The sequence below is a fragment of the Bubalus kerabau genome, chromosome 11 (genome assembly GCF_029407905.1).
Source record: "Bubalus kerabau isolate K-KA32 ecotype Philippines breed swamp buffalo chromosome 11, PCC_UOA_SB_1v2, whole genome shotgun sequence".
Lineage (NCBI taxonomy): Eukaryota > Metazoa > Chordata > Mammalia > Artiodactyla > Bovidae > Bubalus > Bubalus kerabau.
In genome coordinates this window covers 4,659,758-4,682,665 of record NC_073634.1, presented here as the reverse complement: position 1 = coordinate 4,682,665, position 22,908 = coordinate 4,659,758, and the positions used below count along the sequence as shown (strand labels likewise).

Below are 22,908 nucleotides of genomic sequence, written 5' to 3'. Positions count from 1 at the left end.
ATGGGATCTTAGTTTCCCAACCAGGGTCGAACCCTCACTGACCTCCATTGAAAGGTGAAGTTTTAAGTGCTGGTCCACCAGGGAAGTCCCAGGCTGGATGGGTTTTCAGCCTCAATACACACCTTTGTCTTACTGGTGAAACTGATGATCTTTCTCATTTTTTTTTTTTTAACTGCCTTGCTTTGCTCTAGGTGAAAGACAAGTTAACCACTTGCTGCCCCTCCCACCCAGTTCGGTAGATGGACTGACACTAACAAAATTGTAAAGGCAGATTCCTAGCGGCATTTAGAGGACAGATCCAGGACAGGAGGGAGAGGCATTAGACCCAAGGTGCTAGGATGTTGTCAGTTTTATTCTTACCTGCCCTTTTCCTTGTGTCAGAAACTTCATTTTATCCCAGGTTCCGGGTGATCGTGACCACCTTAATTAACATTGGCCCCACAATGCTGACATTCGGCGGCCTGGTCTTGGTGAGTGTTTTCTTTCTGATCCACGTGAAGCGAGTGGTAAAATGTGCATTTTTTAAAAATCACTTACTCATTTCTGGCTGCACTGGGTCTTCGTTGCTTTGCATGGGCTTTCTCTAGTTGTGCCTAGCAGCAGCTACTCTTCGTTGCAGTGGGTGGGCTCTGCACTGAGGAGCTTCTCTTGTTGGCAGAGTGCAGATTCTAGGGCTTCAGTGGTTGCAGCACCTGGGCTCATTGGTTTTGGCACACGGGCTTTAGTCGCCCAAGGCATATGGAATCTTCCCAGACCAGGGATCAAACTGTGTCCTCTGCTTTGACAGGCAGATTCTTAGCCACCGTACCACCAGGGAAGTCTAAGAGATTCATTCTTATCAGCTCTCTCTGAGCCTTATTTTAAGTGAGGGAAAGAAAGAGAGATGAAATCAATGAGTTCAGTGGTTTCTAGGAGCCATTTTTAGAAATATCAAATATATCAATATAAACGTCAGGCATTTATACCTGCAAACAGTTCAGGTACACTGGGTGCTGTAATGAACACCCAGCCTCAGCAGGTTAATCGTGTCACAGTTTTTCTCACCCGCAGTCCAGGGGGTATTCCTAGCCCTAACCACAAGGTGGTTCTCAGGGATTTAAGCTCCTTCCAGTGCATGGCTCTTTTATCTGGATTGTTTTTTAAACTCTACTGGGAAATCGCTATACAATATGACAAATATGCACAATATGACCAATATTCGAAATCTCATGAGTCGGGCTTTCCTGGTGGCTCAGCAATAAAGAATCCACCTGCCAATTCAGGAGACGTGGGTTAGATCCCTGGGTCAGAAAAACCCCCTGGAGAAGGAAATGGCAACCCACTCCAGTATGCTCGCCTGGACGATCCCATGGACAGAGGAGCTAGGGGGGCTGCATTCCATGGGGTCACAAAGAGTCAGACAGGAGTGAACAACAGTAGCGAATTTAACCCCCTGACTTGTTAGCAGCATCACTTTGACTTTGTAAATGGAGACTCTGGGAGAGGGCAAGGTGTGGTCCAGCCCGTGTGTCTCCTGTCCCTGAACAACCCAGTGTTCGGTGGGCAAACCCCAGCCATGCTTTTTCCTGATGTTGCTGGAACTCATGGCTAGGGGGCAGCCATTCCTGGAATGAGGGTAGCAGCCTTTCCTGCTGGCTGTTGTCACCTGGCCCACCTGTGTCCATGTCCTCCTGCCTCACCTTATCCCACGTGCCACCCTGTGACCCTGCCGCCCACCCTAGGTGGTCTACTATGCATTTGCCATCATTGGGATGGAAGTGTTCCACGGCAAAGTCCACTTCCTGGACCCCGGTTCTGGCAGTCCTGATGCCCTGGTGTGTGGGAACCCAGCCTTAAAAGACTCAGCATTTGCCCAAGGCAGGTACTGCAAGAACAACTTCAACGACCTGGCGTCCTCACTCATCCTGCTGACGGAGCTCACCGTGGTTAACCAGTGGCACAATATCCTTTCTGAGGAGGCGGCGTGGTGGGGGATGCTCAGAGCAGCTTCTGGGAGGAGGAGGAAATGGGAACCCGCCCCAGTATTCTTGCCTGGGAAGTCCCGTGGACAGAGGAGCCTGGCGGGCTATAGTCCAGGGGTCGCAAAGAGTGGGACACGACTGAGCGACTAAACAACGACCTGGCAGGTTTGGTGCCTTAGCTTCGCACTCCTCGCGGACGGCTTTGCCCTCGTGACACACCAGGCAGCAAAGCTGTATTTCATCAGCTTCCACGTGGTGGTCGTCATTCTCATTGTGAAGTGAGTTTGCTCCTGCCAATGGGCCTTTCCAGATCTGCGCCCCTCCCCCGACCAGCCCACCAGCCTCAGACCTACAGCCGCTCGCACCTCCCTCCTCCCTGGCTCCACACTGGAGTTCCCTGTGGATAGGTCACATCTCCCTTGCTAGACCCAGGACACCAGAAGGGAGGCGTCTAACTTCTATTCACACTTGTGTTCTTCAGTGTCAGCCAGCCGTGCATGTCAGAATGTCATATACATCTCATAGCCTCACGAGTTGTTTGGGTCAGAAGGGCTCTGGGGCCCTGGTGGGTCTCCCTACCCTTCCCCACTGGGATGAACACCCTTGTGAATTGCATCCACCCTCTGCTGAAATCTGCCCAACTCCTGGGACTCCTTAGAACCCACACGAGTTAGTTTCCTTGCTGTCCGGCTCTGGTCCTCACCTGTCCTTGCACGGGTAGAATGGAAAGGTGCCACTGGTTAATTCTCTTCATTGGTTCCAGTTCTGTCCTGATCTGTCTTCCGGGGGTGGGGGAACTCAGCCACTGTTTGAAAGCAGTTATGACATCTCAGCGCTTCAGAGGGCTTTCCTTCCAGCTTGCCGATCTCTGATTCTAGTTCCATTGTTCCTTGTGGGAATCTGAGTTCCCTTGATCACAGGTTTTCGTTTCTTTAATGATTTTGGTTATTTATTTATGCATTGGCTGTGCTGGGTCTTCGTTGCTGCTCAGGCTTTTCTCTAGTTGCAGCAAGTGGGCACTACCCTCGTTGTGGTGTGTGGGTTTCTCCTCATTGCAGTGGCTTCTCTTTTTGCAGTGCGCAGGCTCTAGGGTGCATGGACTTCAGTACTCATGGCCCATGGGCTCTAGAGCACAGGCTCAGTAGTTGCTCCACAGCATGTAGGATCTTCCCAGATCAGGGATCAAACCTGTGTTCCCTGCATTGGCAAATGGATTCTTTACCACTGAGCCACCAGGGAAGCCCTTGATCGCTGAGTTTTTTTCCCAGAGATGTTTTCTGGCTGTTGTACCCTTCTCAGCGCCCAGGACACACAACTCTTGGTGTGGCAGCCCAGCCCTGGGCCTTGTTACCTCAAGGCTGCTTTGGCCACCAACCCGCTGGTTTTGGCTGAAGAACGTCCCAGTAGAGGGAGGGGAGGGGAAGAACTGCTCAGCGCTGCTGGTCCTGCACAGTCTGGACAGAACATGCAACAGGAACAAGAGAAGAACACCCCCAAGTAGCTCTAAGAGCGATTTTCAGAATGCTGGGGTGGGCCGGGGGAACGTGAAAAGCTGTAGGGGTTTTTCTGCTGCGCTCCTCCCCAAGGCACGTGGAGGCGGTGACAGCGGGGTCCAACAGCACTGAGTTAAGGCAAGGTGGTGAGGGCCTGGGGCCCCTTCTCACTCGTCGACGGGTCACTGTGCATGCGTGTCGCGTGTATGTAATGACAGAGCGAGACACCGAGGGTCCAAGACAAAGAGCTTACAGAAACTGCAGCCAGAGCAATACTTGGGTCTGCTCCCTGAGCCCTAATCCCCACTAAGCAGCGAGATGAGGGCCAGCTGGACGGGCTAGATTGTAGAACCAGAAATTCAAAATGAGGAAACTCTAATCTGTGTATCTGGGAAGACCTGCCCATCCTCCCCTCTGGAGAGAGAGAGAAAAAGAGAAATACCTTATTTTAAAAACTTTTTTCCTTGTATTGGAGTATAGCCAGTTAACAGTGTGATAGTTTCAGGTGAACAGGGGAGGGACTCAGCCGTACATATGCACGTGTCCATTCTCTCCCAAGCTCTGCTCTCCTCCAGGCTGCCGGGTGACATTCAGCAGAGTTCCCTGTGCTAGATGTGTGGGTCTCTGTTGGTTTTCTGTTTTATTTTATTTTTTTAATTTAATTTATTTATTTTAAATGAAACAAAGGTGAAAACTTTTAATGATAAAAGGTACAATTCCCAAAGAAGATAGACATCATAAACTGTTAGACACCTTAACAGCAAAGAAACAAAGATACATAAAGCAAAATCAGAAGAAATATAAGGGAAAAGGAAAAATACATAATCATAGTGAGACATGTTAACATTTCTCTGAGAATATTTTATCAAGTGGAGAAAAAATAAGAATAGGAGCATCTTGAATGATGTCATTAATAATTTAAGTATAATAGATTTATATTTAATTTATATTTATCATATCCTACACAAACATATTAAAAATTTTGTATCTCATATGTTATTAGATGCCCAGGGGACATTTAGAAAAACTGGCAAAAAGATAAACATTACTAAATTTCAAAAAGTTTATCTGTTTTAAATACAGCAGTGTGTACATGCCCATCCCAGACTCCCTAACTGTCCCTTCCCTCCCCCATTCTTCCTCTCTGGCAAGCATAAGTTCATTCTTTAAGTCTGTGAGTCTGTTTCTATTTTGTAAGTACGTTCAAGAAAGACCGTATTTTTACTCTTGAGTGTAAGCAGGTCTCTGGGGAGGAGAGGTCTTTGCTAGCCACAGTGATCTCTGGGGAGGGGGCAGCGCCAAGCTTTACTACCATGGGACATCTCCAGAGGCTAGTGTACTGGGTTGGTCAAAAAGTTCAGGTTTTCCACAAGTGAATTTTTTTTTACAGTTAATACATCCCTAAATTGACTCCCAGTGCTTTTGCTCCAGGATCCAGACTGTGCAGAAACATGAGAGATTCGTGGAGGTTGTTTATCAACCATTATTTGGCTTAAGCTTCCCCTTAAACTGTATTTTTGTGCTTGGTCTGGCAACACTTGTAATAAAATTGGAACCGTATACAAAGAAGATTCACACTGCGCCTGCACAAGGATGACACACAAATCGGTGAAGCGGTCCATGCCTCCGCGGTAGGGGGTAGGGGGTAGGGGGTAGGAGGTACAGACTGTTACATGTACAATAAGATGCAAGCATGCGCTTCCCAGGTGGCACTAGGAGTAAGAACCTGCCTACCAGTGTAGGAGACAGAAGAGACTCGGGTTCGATCCCTGGGTCAGAAAGATCCCCTGAAGAAGGGCATGGCAGCCCATTCCAGTATTCTTGCTTGGAGAATCCTGGTGGGCTACAGTCCTTAGATTCCCAAAGACTTGGACATGACTGAAGTGACTTATCATCAGCTACAACACAGGGAATATGGCCAGTGTTTTATAATAACTATAACTTGACTGTAACCTTTAAAAATTGTGAATTAAAACCCCCTCTATTTTCTTAATAGTCACTGTTTAAATAGGATGTAGAGGAAGAATGATTTTTCAGATGAAAGAAAGTTGTGCCCAATGCTTGAAAGACATGTTGTCATTTCTTCTTCATGTTATGTTTTCTTTGCAAAGATGGGCAGCCTTTTTCTCATTTGGGCTTGAAAACTCTTTGGCATTACGGTTTCCCGTCACCTAGACCACGGCTGACTCAACATAACATCCTCTTCCTTTTATTCTTTCTCAGTATTTTCATAGCGTTCATCTTGGAGGCGTTTTTTGTGGCATATTCATTAGAAAAGAGTGAAGTGGAAACTGCCATTGAGAAGAAGATTCAGGAGCTTGGAGTGGGGGTCCAAGAGTGAGTAGCAGTTCCTGACATGGCTCGTGGACTTTGGAGGTGGGGTGTTCTTGGCAGGGTCCTGACCACCTTTAACCCCCGAGTCCCATGGCAGCCAGCTGGCTCCTGGGTGCCAGTCCTGAGACCCTCACCAGCTGCACGGGTGGTGTGGGGCCACGGCTGGGAGGACAGAGAGGGGCTCAGCTGAGGGACTCGGCCGTGTTCACACATGTCTTCCTCCCTGAAGGGAAGAGGTGCAGGACGGGGGGCTCATTGACAGCATGGACACCAAGGACAGTGGCTTCAGTGCGGACGAAGGAGACAACAAAAAGAAGGACTTGAAAGGACTGTACTTCAGAATTGCCTCAAAAAGTAAGTTTTAACCCAACCTGAAACTGCCTCTGATCCATCCTTCTCATAGCAGCTGGTGTGATGTTTCCAGAATGCAAACCTGACCTTCAGGGGCTTTCTGTGGGTCAAGGGTAGAGACCTGCCATGGGCTTGGGGGCCCCATATCTGGTTCCCTTGAGTATCTCAGCCCAGGACCCCTGTGCCTTTGCCCTTCAGCCCTGCTGGTCCTACTTCCTCGGCTGCCCTGCTCCATCCTGCACAGGCCCTTTGCACATGCTGCTTTCTCCCCATGCTCTCATCCCCCCCACCTTGCCTAATCAAGGCCTCTCCACCTACAGGTCTCTGCTCAGGTAGTACTTCCTCGGGGAAGCACCCTGGGCTCCCCAAGAAGTCAGGTGGTCCTGTGAGCTCCCCCAGCTCTCCTCCCCACCTTTTAGCACAGGTCAGCGGCACATTCATTGCTGAGTGACTGCCTGGTCACCATTTGTCTTCTCTGCAGACTCAAAGCTCCAGAGGTGCAGGGCTGTATCTTTTTTGCTCTCCATTGTATCCCCAGGAGATCAGTGGAGAAATAACTCTAGAAAGAATGAAGAGATGGAGCCAAAGCAAAAACAATACTCAGTTGTGGATATGACTGGTGATGGAAGTAAAGTGCGATGCTGTAAAGAGCAATATTGCATAGGAACCTGGAATATTACGTCCATGAATCAAGGCAAATTGGAAGTGGTCAAGCAGGAGATGGCAAGAGTGAACATCGACATTTTAGGAAGCAGTGAACTAAAATGGGCTGGAATGGGTGAATTTAACTTAGATGACAATTATATCTACTACTGTGGGCAAAAATCTCTTAGAAGAAATGGAGTAGCCATCGTGGTCAACAAAAGAGTCCGAAATGCAGTACTTGGATGCAATCTCAAAAATGACAGAATGATATTTGTTCGTTTCCAAGGCATATCATTCAGTATCAGAGTAATCCAAGTCTATCCCCCGACCAGCAATGCTGAAGAAGCTAAGTTGAACAGTTCTGTGAAGACCTACAAGACCTTCTAGAACTAACACCCCCAAAAAGATGTCCTTTTCATTATAGGGGAATGGAATGCAAAAGTAGGAAGTAAGAAACACCTGGAGTAGCAGGCAAATTTGGCCTTGGAGTACAGAATGAAGCAGGGCAAAGACTAATAGAGTTTTACCAAGAGAATGCACTGGTCATAGCAAATACCCTCTTCCTACAGCACAAGAGAAGACTCTACACATGGTCCTCATCAGATGGTCAAAACCAAAATCAGATTGATTATATTCTTTGCAGCCGAAGATGGAGAAACTCTATACATTCAGCAAAAACAAAATCGGGAGCTGACTGTGGCTCAGATCATGAACTCCTTATTACCAAATTCAGACTTAAATTGAAGAAAGTAGGGAAAATCACTAGACCATTCAGGTATGACCTAAGTCAAATCCCTTACGATTATACAGTGGAAGTGACATTAGAGTCAAGGGATTAGATCTGATAGACAGAGTGCCTGAAGAACTATGGATGGAGGTTCATGACATTGTATAGGAGGCAGTGATCAAGACCATCCCCAAGAAAAAGAAATGCAAAAAGCCAAAATGGTTGTCTGAGGAGGCCTTACAAATAACTGTGAAAAGAAGAGAAGTGAAATGGAAAGGAGAAAATGAAAGATATTCCCATCTGAATGCAGAGTTCCAAGGAATAGCAAGAGGAGATAAGAAAGCTTTCCTCAGTGATCAATGCAAAGAAATAAAGGAAAACAATAGAATGGGAAAGACTAGAGATCTTTTCAAGAAAATTAGAGATACCAAGGGAACATTTCAAGCAAAGATGGGCACAATAAAGGACAGAGATGGTATGGACCTAACAGAAGCAGAAGATATTAAGAAGAGGTGGCAAGAATACACAGAAGAAATATACAAAAGAGATCTTCAAGACCCAGATAACCATTATGGTGTGATCACTCACCTAGAACGAGACATCCTGGAGTGCAATGTCAAGTGGGCGTTAGGAAGCATCACTACGAATAAAGCTAGTGGAGGTGATGGAATTCTAGTTGAGCTATTTCAAATCCTAAAAGATGATGCTGTGAAGGTGCTACACTCAATATGCCAGCAAATCTGGAAAACTCAGCAGTGGCCACAGGACTGGAAAAGGTCAGTTTTCATTCCAGTCCCGAAAAAAGGCAATGCCAAAGAATGCTCAAACTACCGCCCAATTGCACTCATCTCACATGCTAGTAAAGTAATGCTCAAAATTCTCCAAGTGAGGCTTCAACAGGACGTGAACCGTGAACTTCCAGATGTTCAAGATGGTTTTAGAAAAGGCAGAGGAACCAGGAATCAAACTGCCAACATATGTTGGATCATCAAAAAAGCAAGAGTTCCAGAAAAATATCTGCTTCTGGCTTATTGAATACGCCAAAGCCTTTGACTGTGTTGATCACAACAAACCGTGGGAAATTCTTCAAGAGATGGGAATACCAGACCACCTGACCTGCCTCCTGAGAAATCTGTATGCCGGCCAAGAAGCAATAGTTAGAACTGGACATGGAACAAAAGACTGGTTCCAAATCAGGAAAGGAGTATGTCAAGGCTGTATATTGTCACCCTGCTTATTTAACTTATATGCAGAGTACATCATGAGAAATGCTGGGCTGGATGAAGCACAAGCTGGAATCAAGATTGCCGGGAGAAATATCAATAACCTCAAATATGCAGATGACACCACCGTTATGGTAGAAAGAGAAGAAGAACTATAGAGCCTCTTGATGAAAGTGAAAGAGGAGAGTGAAAAAGTTGGCTTAAAGCTCAACATTCAGAAAACGAAGATCATGGCATCTGGTCCCATCACTTCATGGCAAATAGATGGGGAAACAATGGAAACAGTGAGAGACTTTATTTTGGGGGGCTCCAAAATCACTGCAGATGGTGACTGCAGCCATGAAATGAAAACACGCTTACTCCTTGGAAGGAAAGTTATGACCAACCTAGACAGCTTATTAAAATGCAGAGACACTACTTTGCCATCAAAGGTCCATCTAGTCAAAGCTATGGTTTTTCCAGTAGTCATGTATGGATGTGAGAGTTGGACTATAAAGAAAGCTGAGCACTGAAGAATTGAGGAGAATCCCTTGGACTGCAAGGAGATCCAACTAGTCAATCCTAAAGGAAATCAGTCCTTAATATTGGAAGGCCTGATGCTGAACTTGAAACTCCAATACTTTAGCCACCTGATGTGAAGAACTGACTCATTTGAAAAGACCCTGATGCTGGGAAAGACTGAAGGTGGGAGGAGGAGGAGACGAGAGAGGATGAGATGGTTGGATGGCATCACCTACTCAATGGACTCAATGAGTTTAAGCAAGCTCCAGTAGTTGCTGATGGACAGGGAGGCCTGGTGTGCTGCATTCCATGGGGTTGCAGAGTCAGACACGACTGAGAGACTGAACTGAACTGAACTGTATTCCCAGGGCCTCACAATGTGCCTGGGACATGGGGTCATTAACATCAGCTGTTTAATTACTTTACTGATTTGCAGTGAATTATGGATTGACTGAGTAAACCCAAGGGGGCTTCCCTGGTGGCTCAGCGGTGAAGAACCTGCCTGCCAGTGCAAGAGATGTGGGTTTGATCCCTGGGTTGGGAAGATCCCCTGGAGAAGAAAAGCGCAAGTTGCTCCAGTATTCTTGCCTGGGAAATCCCATGGACAGAGGAGCCTGGTGGACTACAGTTCATGAGGTCACACAGAGTTGATAATACTTGGCAACTAAATGACAAAATCGAGTGAATGCAAATCTGTCTGAATTCCAGCCGGGGCTTTGGCGGGGACACCGTACCGTGCAATTAGACACAGCACAGCATAGATGCGGGAGGAGTGGGGCGGGCACGCCACCCCAGAGGTGGTCCTCCTGCGTCCTTCAAGGAGGACCTTCTCCTTGGTCTGCAGAGCCTCCGCGGGGGTTGGGAGCTCCGTGGGATGGGGTCTGAGGTCCTCCTTCGGGAAAGCCCAGCTCTGAGGGGCCGTGCGCCCCTCCTCCCCCACAGTCCGGTTCCATGTGCCCTTTCTCCTTTATCCTAGAGTACAAGACGGTGGACACTTTGTTGCAGCAGATGTTTGAGTCTGAAATAGCTCCAGAGGGTAAAGACCCTTCCTTGAAGGAGATTCTCAACTTCTCACCCAAGAAGGTCAATTTTGATAACAGCGCCTGATCCCGAGCCTGGAATTGTGCACCACCGGAAACCAAGATAAGCTATCGTCACCGTTTGTGTTTCCTACCTAGAGGTTACTTTCTCAGCCCGGGCTCCCATCTGTGTTTTGATAAGACTGTGAATCGCCCTGCCCGTCCTGAGTTGCCGGCTCTGTGTGGTCATACTTAGAGCTGATCATAGAAGTAAGGAGAGGAAAATCTATGAGGAGTTTGTGGAGGGCATTGCTCATACATGTAAGTCCTTTTGATGGATATGGAAAAGATTTCCTTTATTTTTATATGATACTTTGCTGTTTTACTAAATGAATACTGTGCTGTGATGTTACTGAATGAATTTAAAATACCGAAATATGCTAAAGGAACACGTCCTAGTATGGTAGGTTTTAGATGCGGTGTTTATTCGAAATGAAGAACAATATGAACGTGAAGATCAAATTCTGTCACAACTGCTTCTTTTTCAAGGGAGGCTCTCAAAGTTTCTTGAATTAAATTATAGCAAGATTTTGAGTCAGTTGCTCCCTGAGGCCACTTTCCCATTTCAAATCTGTCAATACATCAACCTACTCCTTCTGGGAAATTAAAGGGATTTATTTTATTTAAAGGGCTTCCCTGGTGGCTCGGATGGTAAAGAATCCGCCTGCCAAGCAGGAGACTTGAGTTTGATCCCTGGGTTGGCAAGATCCCCTGGAGGAGGAAATGGCAACCCACTCCAGTATTCTTGCCCGGAGAATCCCGTGGACAGAGGAACCTGGTGGGCTGCAGATGGAGTTGGAAAAAGTCAGACACGACCGAACGACTAACATTTTTTATTTAAAACATTTTTAATTGTGGTAAAAAGACAACATGAAATTTACCATCATAACCATTTCTAAGTGTACAGTTCAGTTAGTTAAGTGCTAGTCGCTCAGTCGTGCCCGACTCTTTGCGACCCCATGGCCTGCAGCCCATCAGGCTCCTCTGTCCATGAGATGTTCCAGGCAAGGATACTGGAGTGGGTTGCAATTTCCTTTTCCAGGGGATTTTCCCCACCCAGGGATCGAACCCGGGTCTCCTGCACTGCATACAGATTGTTTACCTACTGAGCTACAAGGGAAGCCCAAGTAGATATAAAATCTGAACCTTGGTGAATCCAGCCCATACCTGGGCACTTAGGATGAGCTGGGCCTTTGTTCAGCTCCAGACATGGGGTAAATGGAACCCAGCTCTGTCCCCAGGGAACTCCAGTCTCCGTCGGTTGGTCTCGGTCGGTGAGTTGGAGGTTTCTTTGCTCCCAACACTGCTGTGTGTGGCATCCATCTCAGTTACCCCCCACTCTCTTTAAGATTTTTTTTTATAAGGACCATTTTTTAAGTCTTTATTGTATTTGTTACAATGTTACTGCTGTTTTATGTGTTGATTTTTTTGGCCCCCAGGCCTGTGGGATTGGAGAAGGAAATGGCAACCCACTCCAGTGTTCTTGCCTGGAGAATCCCAGGGACGGGGGAGCCTGGTGGGCTGCCGTCTATGGGGTCGCACAGAGTCGGACACGACTGAAGCGACTTAGCAGCAGCAGCAGCAGCAGCAGGCCTGTGGGATCTTAGCCCCCTGACCAGGGATCGAACCCTCACCCCCTGCACTGGGAGGTGAGATCAACCACTGGACCACCAGGGAAGTCCCTCAGTTGTCCTTTGGATGCAGAGCTTTTGTCCTTGTGCAGATAAACCGTGTATGTGATCCAGACAACTACTTTATAATGAAATGAAGATAACTGCTACAGTTTGTACCATGAAATGGAGAAAAACAAAAAACCAAAAACCTATCACTACCACCACCACCAAAAACGATCTACTTTCCTAGTGCGTATTTAATAAAATGACTTCTTTGTTTCGATGGAGCCTTCCTCCCTGGGGACAAGGCTGTAGCTAGGAAGGCTGACTGTGCAGGTGGCGAGTGAGTCCTTGGCACAGACTCGGCACCAGATGGGTGGGAGCAGCGCCGAGATGCCGCTGCTCAGGCTGAGGCTGCTGGTGGGAAGGACACGGAGGGTGTCTTGGGTGTGATGGGGCTGAAGATCCAGTAACAGCAAATGGGCTGGCAGGGAGGCAGGACATGTTGACAGGGGCTGGAAGCAGAGGCCAGGGGTCCTCCCTGCCCGAGACAAGAAGGCGCCACAGCTGTTTCACAGATGGACCCATTTAGCTCTGAGTTTAGTACAACAGGGGGCTTCCTTGGTGGCTCAGACGGTAAAGAATCTGCCTGCAGTGCAGGAGACCTGGTTTCCATCCCTGGGTCAGGAAAATACCTCGGAGAAGGGAATGGCAACCCACTCCAGTATTCTTGTCTGGAGAATCTCATGGACAGAGGAGCCTGGCAGGCTCCATGTGGTTGCTGAGTTGGACATGACTGAGTAACTGACACTTTCACTTTAGTAAAACAGCACCCTTATCTGTTTTAGTCTTGTTTCCACTGCAAACATTTTCAAGAGGAAAGAAAAAAATCCCACAAATGTCTTTATCAGTGCTCAGTTGTTTTGACACTGTGAGTAAATCTAATGTTGGTTTCCTTCTAATTTGAGGATATGTTTAATCAGTCATGTAGGTTATATTATTTTTAAAATAAAAACATATTTGCAGGACTTGCCTGGTGGTCCAGTGGTTGAGACTTCACCTTCTAATGCAGGGGCTGGTCAATGAATGATGTTGGCTGCTGTTATTTCAGAGCTAGTTAATGATGTATGGGGTTTATATGACTATTTCCAAGATCTGGGATAGTCTTTTTCATGGTACTTTTAAAAAACAAGAGGCTTAAGATTTATCCCTGCATATTTCCCATGGATAGCAATGAAGAACAGGTACGACAAAGGGCATGTATGCGTGCTAATCACTTCAGTTGTGGCCAGTTCTGTGTGACCCCATGGACTGTAGCCGCCAGGCTCCTCTGTCCATGGGATTCTCCAGGCAAGAGTACTGGAGTGGGGTGCCATGCCCTCCTCCAGGGGATCTTCCCGACCCAGGGTTTGAGGCCATCTCTCACGTCTCCTGCACTGGCAGGCAGGTTCTTTACCACTAGCGCCACTTGGGGAGCGATACACACACACACACACACACACACACACACATATATATATATATATACACACACACACACACAGAGTTATATATATAAAGGACATGCACATTTTATTCATAAAAACATGAAGTCTGCTGGATATATTTGGGGAAATTTTGCTTATTTTATGGAAATATAAACCCTTAGATTTGGGTGAAAAATCCTGACGTGGCTCTTTTCTGGCTTAAAGTAAACAGGTCAGTGTTTTAAGCGCTTTCAGAGCACGTGCTTGTGCAGACTGTCCTCATAAATGCTCGTATCCACCCCAAAAGCCGTGAAATCAGCTGCTGGGCAGGGACCTTATCCTGTTGTGTATTTTATTGAAATATCTGTAACAACTATGTCACATGGATGTACTTTGTGGGCTTTTATTTTTAAGAAACATTTACAATAATAGTAAATGTAGACATCGAGGTATTGAGTGAACAGGCAAGTATTTACAAGGTGATCTCCAGGGAGTGTCCATATTTTATTTCCGAGAACGCTTATATTCTAAGAGCAGTACAATTAGCCTATTACACAGGGTCTTGATCTTGCTGGTGTAGTGTTCTTGAAATGTTTTCTTAAGCTTCTGCCTTAACAAATCCAAAGATGGAAGATGATGACAATCGGGTATATTCAACATTATGTGAAAAAATTCATTCCACATGTCCAAGTGAGGAAGCCTGATGAGACAAAGCCGTAAAAGAAGGATGAAGTATAGCCTTCAACACTCATGGCAACCCCACTCTTGCATCTGACTTCACTCTCACCTAAAGCCAACTTAATGCATCAAGAATGGAAATGTTGGCTCTATTATAACTTAGAGAAAGTACAGATTCAATTAACTGTCTACACACACCTTGTTGAACAAAAGTTACGAATGGGGAAACAGAATCGCTTAACTCTCTCAGTGCACGGGGGGCCAGGACTGTGCCATGTCACCCTGCTTCCCAAGGCATGGATGTTCGTGGCAAAGGTCCACCTTCCACCAGACAGAAGGCAACATCCATGGAGCACCAATGCTAATACCCACCTTCTGAAAAGACCTTCAGGCTTCCAGATGCCCCCTTCATTTTTCACTTTCATGTAAGTGCCAAAAAGCATGCAGTATATGGTTGCAGCAACTCCAAAGTAATCAATCTATAAAGGAAATATGGGAATCAACAGGGATCTCCTGTGCAGCACAGGAAACTCTGCTCAGTGTCATGGGGCAGCCTGATGGGAGGAGAGTCTGGGGGAGAAAGGATACATGTCCACCTGAACCTATCACCATGTTATTAATTGGCTATACTCCAATACAAAATAAAGATTTTTAATAAAAAAATGAAAATATGGCTATGTATCAATGATTAAAATAGTAATTTCCACATGAGTAAATTCTCATGTCTGTCCAAGTTATGCAGCAAATACAATAAATCATTGGAAACAGTTACAGGATTTCAGTTTTAAAGAACTTTGGAAGCCACGTGTCAGCCCTCACACTGACATGCCCTATGAGTGGCGTCTAGGCTTTGCTGGAAGCTTCCACAGATGGCGGATCACCGCCCCCCCAACCCCCGCTGACGGAGCATCTCAGGAAGTTCTGTTCTTCCTGGGCCACCGTGTCATTCACTCTGTCACGAGGCCAGTGCAGTGTTAACCCCGTGGACGTCGCCCCCTCCTCCCCAGGGGCCAGCTGTCGTTTCTGAGCTGCACCCCAAGCCCTGCGAAGTGTGGCGTGCCTACAACTGAGAACAGCTCTGCAGTGTGGTCTGTCTCCAGGGCTAGAAGAGGACTGCTGCTGCTGCTGCTGCTAAGTCACGTCAGTCGTGTCTGACTCTGTGCGACCCCACAGACAGCAGCCCACCAGGCCCCCCCGCCCCTGGGATTCTCCAGGCAAGAACACTGGAGTGGGTTGCCATTTCCTTCTCCAATGCATGAGAGTGAAACGTGAAAGTGAAGTTGCTCAGTCGTGTCCAACTCTTTGCGACCCCATGGACTGCAGCCTACCAGGCTCCTCCGTCCATGGGATTTTCCAGGCAAGAGTACTGGAGTGGGGTGCCATGGCCTTCTCCAAGAAGAGGACTACACCAGCTCAAACTACCTGGATGCCCAAATTCACATCGAGACTGCAGTGAATGTAATACAGGAAATGTTTTCAGATCTCTCTAGTTCTCTACCTGGTAGTTCCATGGCTTGTTACTGAGCATCTCAATACACTGGAAACCAGAAGTTTCACACTTTCCTGTAAATGCAGTTCCTTTGGGAAAAAGTCTCATGTCTATACTCTGACCCAGGTCGATCAGGACCAAGCCGTTAGATAAGTCATCATCTTTGTTGTCTTGTTCCAAAAATCTGTGTTAAACACAAACAAGCACCAGGCTGTGTAAGCACAGAAAATAAAAGGCTGCTGGGGGAGATGGTCAGAGAAGTACCCGTTTAAAGTGCAACACTTGCCTGTTTCCGAGTATGAAATTGTCTGGCTTGATGTCTCCGTGGATGATTTCACATTCATGGACTTGCTGGATCATGCAGAGCATTCTGATAGCAAAAGCGAGGACTAGTGCCTGAGGCATCACTTTTTCAGGGGTATTTTTATAGAGATTAATGGCATTCTAGAAACAATGGACAGTGGAATGTCCTGAGTTGGCTGCCCATGATTAATGAAATTTCAAACCAAGAGCTTTGCCCCACCCACCACTCCAATAAAAGCTTCAAGTGCAAAAAGGGATGTGCAAAGCAAAAAAGGTACTTCATGCTTGTGTCATCAAAGCATCACACTTACTAATAATGTGCCATAACTGTAGAGGTCTCCTACTAACACGCTGCCATTCTGGAACAGGTGGGCCGAATAAAATTTGATAAACATGTGTTGCATACTTGGCTTCAGTCTTTCCATCAGCTGGGTCCCAATGTAGAATTCCCAGAGGTTGGGAGGCTTCTGGACCTGCAAAGCGGGTAATGTAACATTCACATCCAGCTCATGTTCTGGAAAATGACTGCAAGAAAGCAACTTCATCCAAAAAAAAGGGGGCACGGGGTAGAAAGGTATGACAAGCTATGAACTGCGGCTGCAGTATGGGGATCGCTCCAAGATAATTTTAGCGGCAAGGCAGTTCTGAATCCCTGTGGGATAGTTTTGTTTCCTAAGTGCTGACAACAGATCTAAATGAAACCATTACTATCTTTTTTTAAAAGACCATTTCTTTTAATATTTATTTGGCTATGCTGGGTCTTAGATTCAGCATGCAAAGTCTTAGTTGTGGCATGTGGGGTCCAGTTCCCTGACCAGGGCTTGAATGCAGGTACCCTGAATGCAATTTGATTTCAAAAAAGGAAAGATTTATCCATTTGAATGCAGAGTTTTAAAATAGCAAGGAGAGATAAGAAAGCCCTCCTCAGGGATCAATGCAAAGAAACAGGAAAACAAGAGAATGGGTAAGACTAGAGATCGCTTCAAGAAAATTAGAGATACCAAGGGAATATTTCATGCAAAGATGGGCTTGATAAAGGACAGAAATGGTATGGACCTAACAGAAGCAGAAGATATTAAGAAGAGGTGGCAAGAATACACAGAAGAACTGTACAAAAAAGATCTTCATGACCCAGATAATCATGATGCTGAGATCACTCACCTAGAAACAGACATCCTGGAGTGCAATGTCAAGTGAGCCTTGAGAAGTATCACGACGAACAAAGCTAGTGAGGTGATGGAATTCCAGTTGAGCTATTTCAAATTCTAAAAGATGATGCTGTAAAGGTGCTGCACTCAATACGCCAGGATATTTGGAAAACTCAGCAGTGGCCATAGGACTGGAAAAGGTCAGTTTTCATTCCAATCCCAAAGAAAGGCAATGCCAAAAATATTCAAACTACCACACAATTGCACTCATCTCACACGCTAGCAAAGTAATGCTCAAAATTCTCCAAGCCAGGCTTCAACAGGACATGAACCAAGAATTTCCAGATGTTCAAGCTGGATTTAGAAAAGGCAGAGGAACCAGAGATCAAATTGCCAACATCTGTTGGGTCATCGAAAAAGCAAGAGAGTTCCAGAAAAACATCTACTTCTGCTTTATTGACTATGCCAAAGCCTTTGACTGTGTGGATCACAACCAACTGGAAAATTCTTCAAGAGATGGGAATACCAGACCACCTGACCTGCCTCCTGAGAAATCTGTATGCAGGTCAAGAAGCAACAATTAGAACCGGATATGGAACAACAGACTGGCTCCAAGTTGGGAAAGGAGTATGTCAAGGCTGTATATTGTCACCCTGCTTATTTAACTTATATGCAGAGTACATCATGTGAAATGCCAGATTGGATGAAACACAAGCTGGAATCAAGATTGCTGGGAGAAATATCAATAATCTCAGATATGCTGATGACACCACCCTTATGGCAGAAAGTGAAGAGGAACTAAAGAGCCTCTTGATGAAAGTGAAAGAGGAGAGTGAAAAAGTTGGCTTAAAGCTCAACATTCAGAAAACAAAGATCATGGCATCTGGTCCCATCACTTCGTAGCAAATAGATGGGGAAACAATGGAAACACTGACAGACTTTATTTTTGGGGGCTCCAAAATCACTGCAGATGGTGACTGCGGCCATGAATTTAAGACACTTGCTCCTTGGAAAAGTAACTATGACCAACGTAGACAGCATATTAATAAGCAGAGACATTACTTTACTGACAAAGGTCCGTCTAGTCAAAGCTATGGTTTTTCCAGTAGTCACGTATGGATGTGAGTGTTTGACCATAAACAATGCTGAACACCAAAGAACTGATGCTTTTGAACTGTGGTGTTAGAGAAGACTCTTGAGAGTCCCTTGCACTGCAAGGAGACCAAACCAGTTGATCCTAAAGGAAATCAGTCCTGCAGTATTTATTGAAAGGACTGACGCTGAAGCTGAAGCTCCAATAATTTGGCCACTTGATGTGAAGAGCTGACTCACTGGAAAAGACCTGATGCTGGGAAAGATTGAAGGAGGGAGAAGGGGACGAGAGAGCATGAGATGGTTGGATGATATTACTGACTCGATGGACATGAGTTTGAGTAAGCTTCAGGAGTTGGTGATGGACAGGGAGGCCTGGCATGCTTCACTCCATGGGGTTGCAAAAAGTTGGACACGACTGAGTGACTGAACTGGAATTGGAACTGTGTTGGGAGTGGGGAATTTTAGCCTCTGGACCATCAGGGAAGTCCCTGAAACCACCACTATCTTTTAAAAAAAAAAAAAAAAAGAGAGAGAGAACGACAATCTCAAGTTCTAAAATTCATTTCTATATTGTTCAGGTCATTTACCTTCAAAGCAAATTTCTCCTTATTTTTGCTGTTGTTCACATCTCCATGGGTAACTTCATAGACTTGGGCGAAAGCCCCTTCTCCAATAAAGTGATCAACGTAGACCAGCAAAGAACCTGAGGATAGAGAGAAGTCAAAATAAAAAACAAAAAAGAAGCTCAAAACACTAAAGACTATCAAAATGAAGTATTGTAAATTCTTCTTGGTGCTCGAGTTGCTTTAATAAATAAACGTGGGTACAGCTCCCTTAGGAAGTGTTTGGCCAGTCTTCCATGGAGTGACGGGGGAGCCAGGGCAGCATGGCCGGGGCCCAGGCCCGTCCCCGAGCAGGCGGCCTCGGGCAGCCATCCTCGTCACCCATGCTCTCGTGTCTAAAGGGGAAATACCTGCGCTGCCTAGTTGGCAAGACTGTTGTGATATCAAAGAAGACGTAAACATCATCTGCAAACTGCTAAACAAAGGTCTAACGTGCCTATGAAAAATGCAAGCGTTTTAACATTAGAATAAAAGGGACAGAGTATAATTGTACTGATATTTCTAACAGGTAATTTAAAATTTTTATTGCAGTAAACCTTCTGTATTAGAACAGTTTTTTATTGATAGAAACATTGCAAAGATAGTAGAGTTTCTGTTTGTTCTGCATCCAGTTTCCCTTTTGTTAACTTTTACATAACCAAGGTACACTGGTAACAAACAAGAACCAAGACTGGTAGGTTACTGTTACCTAACTCCACACTTCACTCAGATTTCACTGCTGCTGCTGCTAAGTCGCTTCAGTCGTGTCCGACTCTGTGCGACCCCACAGACGGCAGCCCACCAGGCTCCCCCGTCCCTGGGATTCTCCAGGCAAGAACACTGGAGTGGGTTGCCATTTCCTTCTCCAATGCATGAAAGTGAAAAGTGAAAGTGAAGTTGCTCAGTCGTGTCCGACTCCCAGCGACCCCATAGTCGGCAGCCCACCAGGCTGCTCCATCCATGGGATTTTCCAGGCAAGTACTGGAGTGGGGTGCCGTTGCCTTGGTCCTCCCCTAAAGTTCTAGGGCATGTGCGAGTCTCGTCAGCCTCTGCTAGGCTGTGACAGCCCTTCCTTTCTGCTCCTGGCAGCTGCGGCAGCTCCATGCAGCACTTGTCTGATGAGCTGTAGAATGCCTCTCATCTGGATTTGTTTTCATATGTTTTAGTGACACTGGAGTTATTCGTTTTGGGAGAAAGACCACAGAGGTCAAGTTGTAATAGATTATTAAAAAAAAAAATCACATGTTTAAAATCAAATATAAAAAAGTCGCTTTCTGGTTTCTAGCTGGCATATAAGGAGTTTGGAAGGCATCAGTGTATGAGTCAAAGAACAGAGCATCAAAATAGTGACGAAAAACATTGACAGACTTCCAAGGAGAACAGATTACTTCACTATCACAGTTGGAGATTTCTACATCCCTCTGTCAGCAACTGACAAAGCCAACAGGCAGAAAATCAGAAAGGGCATGGCTGACATGAACAGCACCACCAATCAACTGGATCTAATAGATATTTACGAAATAATTTAACAACAGCAAAATGTACATTCTTTTCAAGCTTACATGGAATAGTCACCAATAAAGATCACGTTCTGGGTCATAAAATACAATTAAAAAAAAAGAAATCATACACTCATGGAATTAAACTAGTAATCAATAACAGAAGGAGAGCTGGAGAGCCCTCAAACACTTGCAGCTAAAATAACACATTCTGAAACACACACTGAAATTATGAGATGCATGAAATGCATGCTTAGAAATTTATTGCACTGAATGTATATGTTGCTAAGTCGCTTCAGTCGTGTCCGACTCTGTGTGACCCCATAGACGGTAGCCCACCAGGCTTCCCCGTCGCTGGGATTCTCCAGGCAAGAACACTGGAGTGGGTTGCCATTTCCTTCTCCAATGCATGAAAGTGAAATGTGAAAGTGAAGTCGCTCAGTTGTGTCCGACTCTAACGACCCCATGGACTGCAGCCCACCAGGCTCCTCTGCCCATGGAATTCTCCAGGCAAGAATACTGGAGTGGGGTGCCATTGCCTTCTCCGAATGTTTATGTTAGAAATGATCTAAAATCAATAATCTTAGTTTCTACCTTAGACATCTAGAAGAAGAGCACATTAAATCCAAAGTAGGCAGAGAAAAGAAATAATAAGAAACAGAGTAGAAATCAATGAAATTTAAAAGTAAAAATCAATATAGAAAATTAGTGAAAACAAAAGTTGATTCTGTGAAAAAAGAAGTTGGTTCTTTGAAAATATCAATAAAACGGATAAGCCTCTGCCAGGCTAAGGAAAAATAAGAAGTACACATATCACTAATTGTAGAAATGAAAGACGGGGCATAACTATAGATCCTGTGGACATTAAAAGGATAATATAGCTTCCCTGGTGGCTCAGTGGTAAAGAATCCGCCTGCCAATGCAGGAAACACAGGTTTGATTCCTGGGTTGGGGAGATCCCCTGGAGAAGGAAATGGCAACCTACTCCAGTATGCTTGCCTGGGAATCCCAGGGACAGAGGAGCCAGGTGGGCTGCAGTCCATGGGGTCGCAGAGTCAGACCTGACTGAGCAGACACGCGCGTTCCATCATTTATTCAAGCAGCGTCTTAAGCTGTCTGTGTTGCTTCCAATCTGCTGCTTTACACACATCACTTTGAAGGTATGCAAGTGTTATCTGCACAAATTCTTAAAAGTGGTGTCTGGGTCTAAACGTGTATGTTTTTCATTTTGATAGGTAACTGCCCAATTGCCCTTTACAGTCACAGCCCCAGCAGCAATCAGATCCTATAGCTGTGCCTTAACAAGATGTTCGCATCTTAACACTACAGGTGAGAGTACAGATGAAACCGGTCATTGGTGGGCGGGGTGGGGAGGTGACAGAGGAGACGCGCACACACACACACACCAGTCAGCACCAACTTCCCGTAGCGAAAAGAGAGGTTGAAGTTTTATTACCCATATGGTGCTTACCTAATTGGAATTCAGTCTTGGGCTTGATGGCTGGAAGCTTACACGGCCATTCATAAGTATTTGGATAGGAACTCACTGGTTTAGAAAGCCCGGATAAAAGTTTGAGAATCAACTCCTCATCCCAGGGGTTCTCAACAGTGAAGTCTTGAAGGAATGTGAACAAAAAAAGGAAATGAATTCAGTAGGCAAGACTTACCAAATAAATCATAAGACAAAGCAAATGGAGACCTTAGCTAAACAACCTTTTAAGTCTTATCTCTAAAGAGCACTGATTCAAATAATAAATTATCATTTCAAAAGTCAAAACTGGTAGTTCTGCAGTTCATCGTCTGTCATTTTCAGATCAACAAGTTTGCGTGTTCAGTTGTGACAAAGGAAATCAAAATGAGGAGCATCTGTTCATGATTCTGCCTTTAATAGAACTGGGGGTACACATCTTAAGGGCAGACTTGGAGACTCATTACGGACGTGCTCAGCTATGTACTCTTTAAACCGCTTTTCCACTTCTATCTAGAAAACATGCTGCCTTTGAATACTTAGAGTCTTGCTTGTCGTTCAGTCGCTAAGTAATGTCCAACCTTTTATGACCCTGTGGACTGTACCATGTGCAGTTTATCTGTATGAGACACACTTTGGATCCACAAAGAGAAACCATTTCCAAAGGGAAGAAGAAGGTTTCTGCCCAATTTAGAATGCTCTACAAAATTCTGCTAGTGCAGTTACCAGTCTAAGCCTACATGACTGACGCCAGTGCTAAGCAGATGCAGGGCACTGTTCTGAGCCTTTCATGTTTAGAACCTCACATGGCCCTTCCATAAGACTCTAAAGGAGGTACTACCACCCCCTCCACTTTACGGAAAAGAGGGCCACGGAGAAGTGAAATGATCCTGGCCAAGATCAAAGGACAGCCTAAGGGGGGGGGGGGGGTTGGCTAAGATTAGAATCTAGCTAGTCTGGGGACTTCCCTGGTGGTCCAGTTGTTAAGACTTCATGCTCCCAATGCAGGGGCCCAAGTTTGATCCCTGGTGAGGGAACTAGATCCCTCATGCTGCAACTAAAGATTGAAGATCCCACGTGCCATAACTAAGATCCAGCGCAGCCAAATAAGTAAAGTAGTAATCTATGTTTTAAAAAAAATCTAGCTAGTCTATCTTCAGAGTCTGTGCTCTTAACCACTATTCAAGACTATTTCTGTGTAGCCTTGGGGTAAGGGCGGGGGTCCTTTGATCC

General features: G+C 45.6%; 2 protein-coding genes and 1 non-coding gene across 4 annotated transcripts in view; 2 read left to right on the top strand and 1 right to left on the bottom strand.

Annotated features, from left to right (window-relative positions):
* Positions 1 to 10,644, top strand: part of LOC129622728 (two pore channel protein 2-like) — a 52,835-nt gene extending 42,191 nt beyond the window's left edge. Inside the window, exons 14-19 of the mRNA XM_055539305.1 lie at positions 401 to 470; positions 1,722 to 1,941; positions 2,149 to 2,239; positions 5,678 to 5,791; positions 6,018 to 6,142; positions 10,212 to 10,644. Of these exons, the coding sequence (XP_055395280.1) occupies positions 401 to 470; positions 1,722 to 1,941; positions 2,149 to 2,239; positions 5,678 to 5,791; positions 6,018 to 6,142; positions 10,212 to 10,342 (751 nt within the window). The 3' untranslated portion in view covers positions 10,343 to 10,644. The remainder of the gene's footprint in view (positions 1 to 400; positions 471 to 1,721; positions 1,942 to 2,148; positions 2,240 to 5,677; positions 5,792 to 6,017; positions 6,143 to 10,211) is intronic.
* LOC129623898 (U6 spliceosomal RNA) lies at positions 4,974 to 5,082 on the top strand. The gene has a single exon (XR_008700652.1). It is a non-coding gene; the product is annotated as a U6 spliceosomal RNA (small nuclear RNA).
* Positions 10,645 to 13,727: 3,083 nt separating the features above from the next.
* The window catches only part of BUB1 (BUB1 mitotic checkpoint serine/threonine kinase), a 32,973-nt gene continuing 23,792 nt past the window's right edge, over positions 13,728 to 22,908 (bottom strand). For both annotated transcript variants that reach the window (XM_055539303.1, XM_055539304.1), the window contains exons 19-25: positions 21,679 to 21,822; positions 18,694 to 18,809; positions 16,175 to 16,336; positions 15,847 to 16,004; positions 15,570 to 15,744; positions 14,444 to 14,550; positions 13,728 to 14,093 (exon numbers count right to left, since the gene is read on the bottom strand). In XM_055539303.1, the coding sequence (XP_055395278.1) occupies positions 13,898 to 14,093; positions 14,444 to 14,550; positions 15,570 to 15,744; positions 15,847 to 16,004; positions 16,175 to 16,336; positions 18,694 to 18,809; positions 21,679 to 21,822 (1,058 nt within the window). In that variant the 3' untranslated portion in view covers positions 13,728 to 13,897. The remainder of the gene's footprint in view (positions 14,094 to 14,443; positions 14,551 to 15,569; positions 15,745 to 15,846; positions 16,005 to 16,174; positions 16,337 to 18,693; positions 18,810 to 21,678; positions 21,823 to 22,908) is intronic.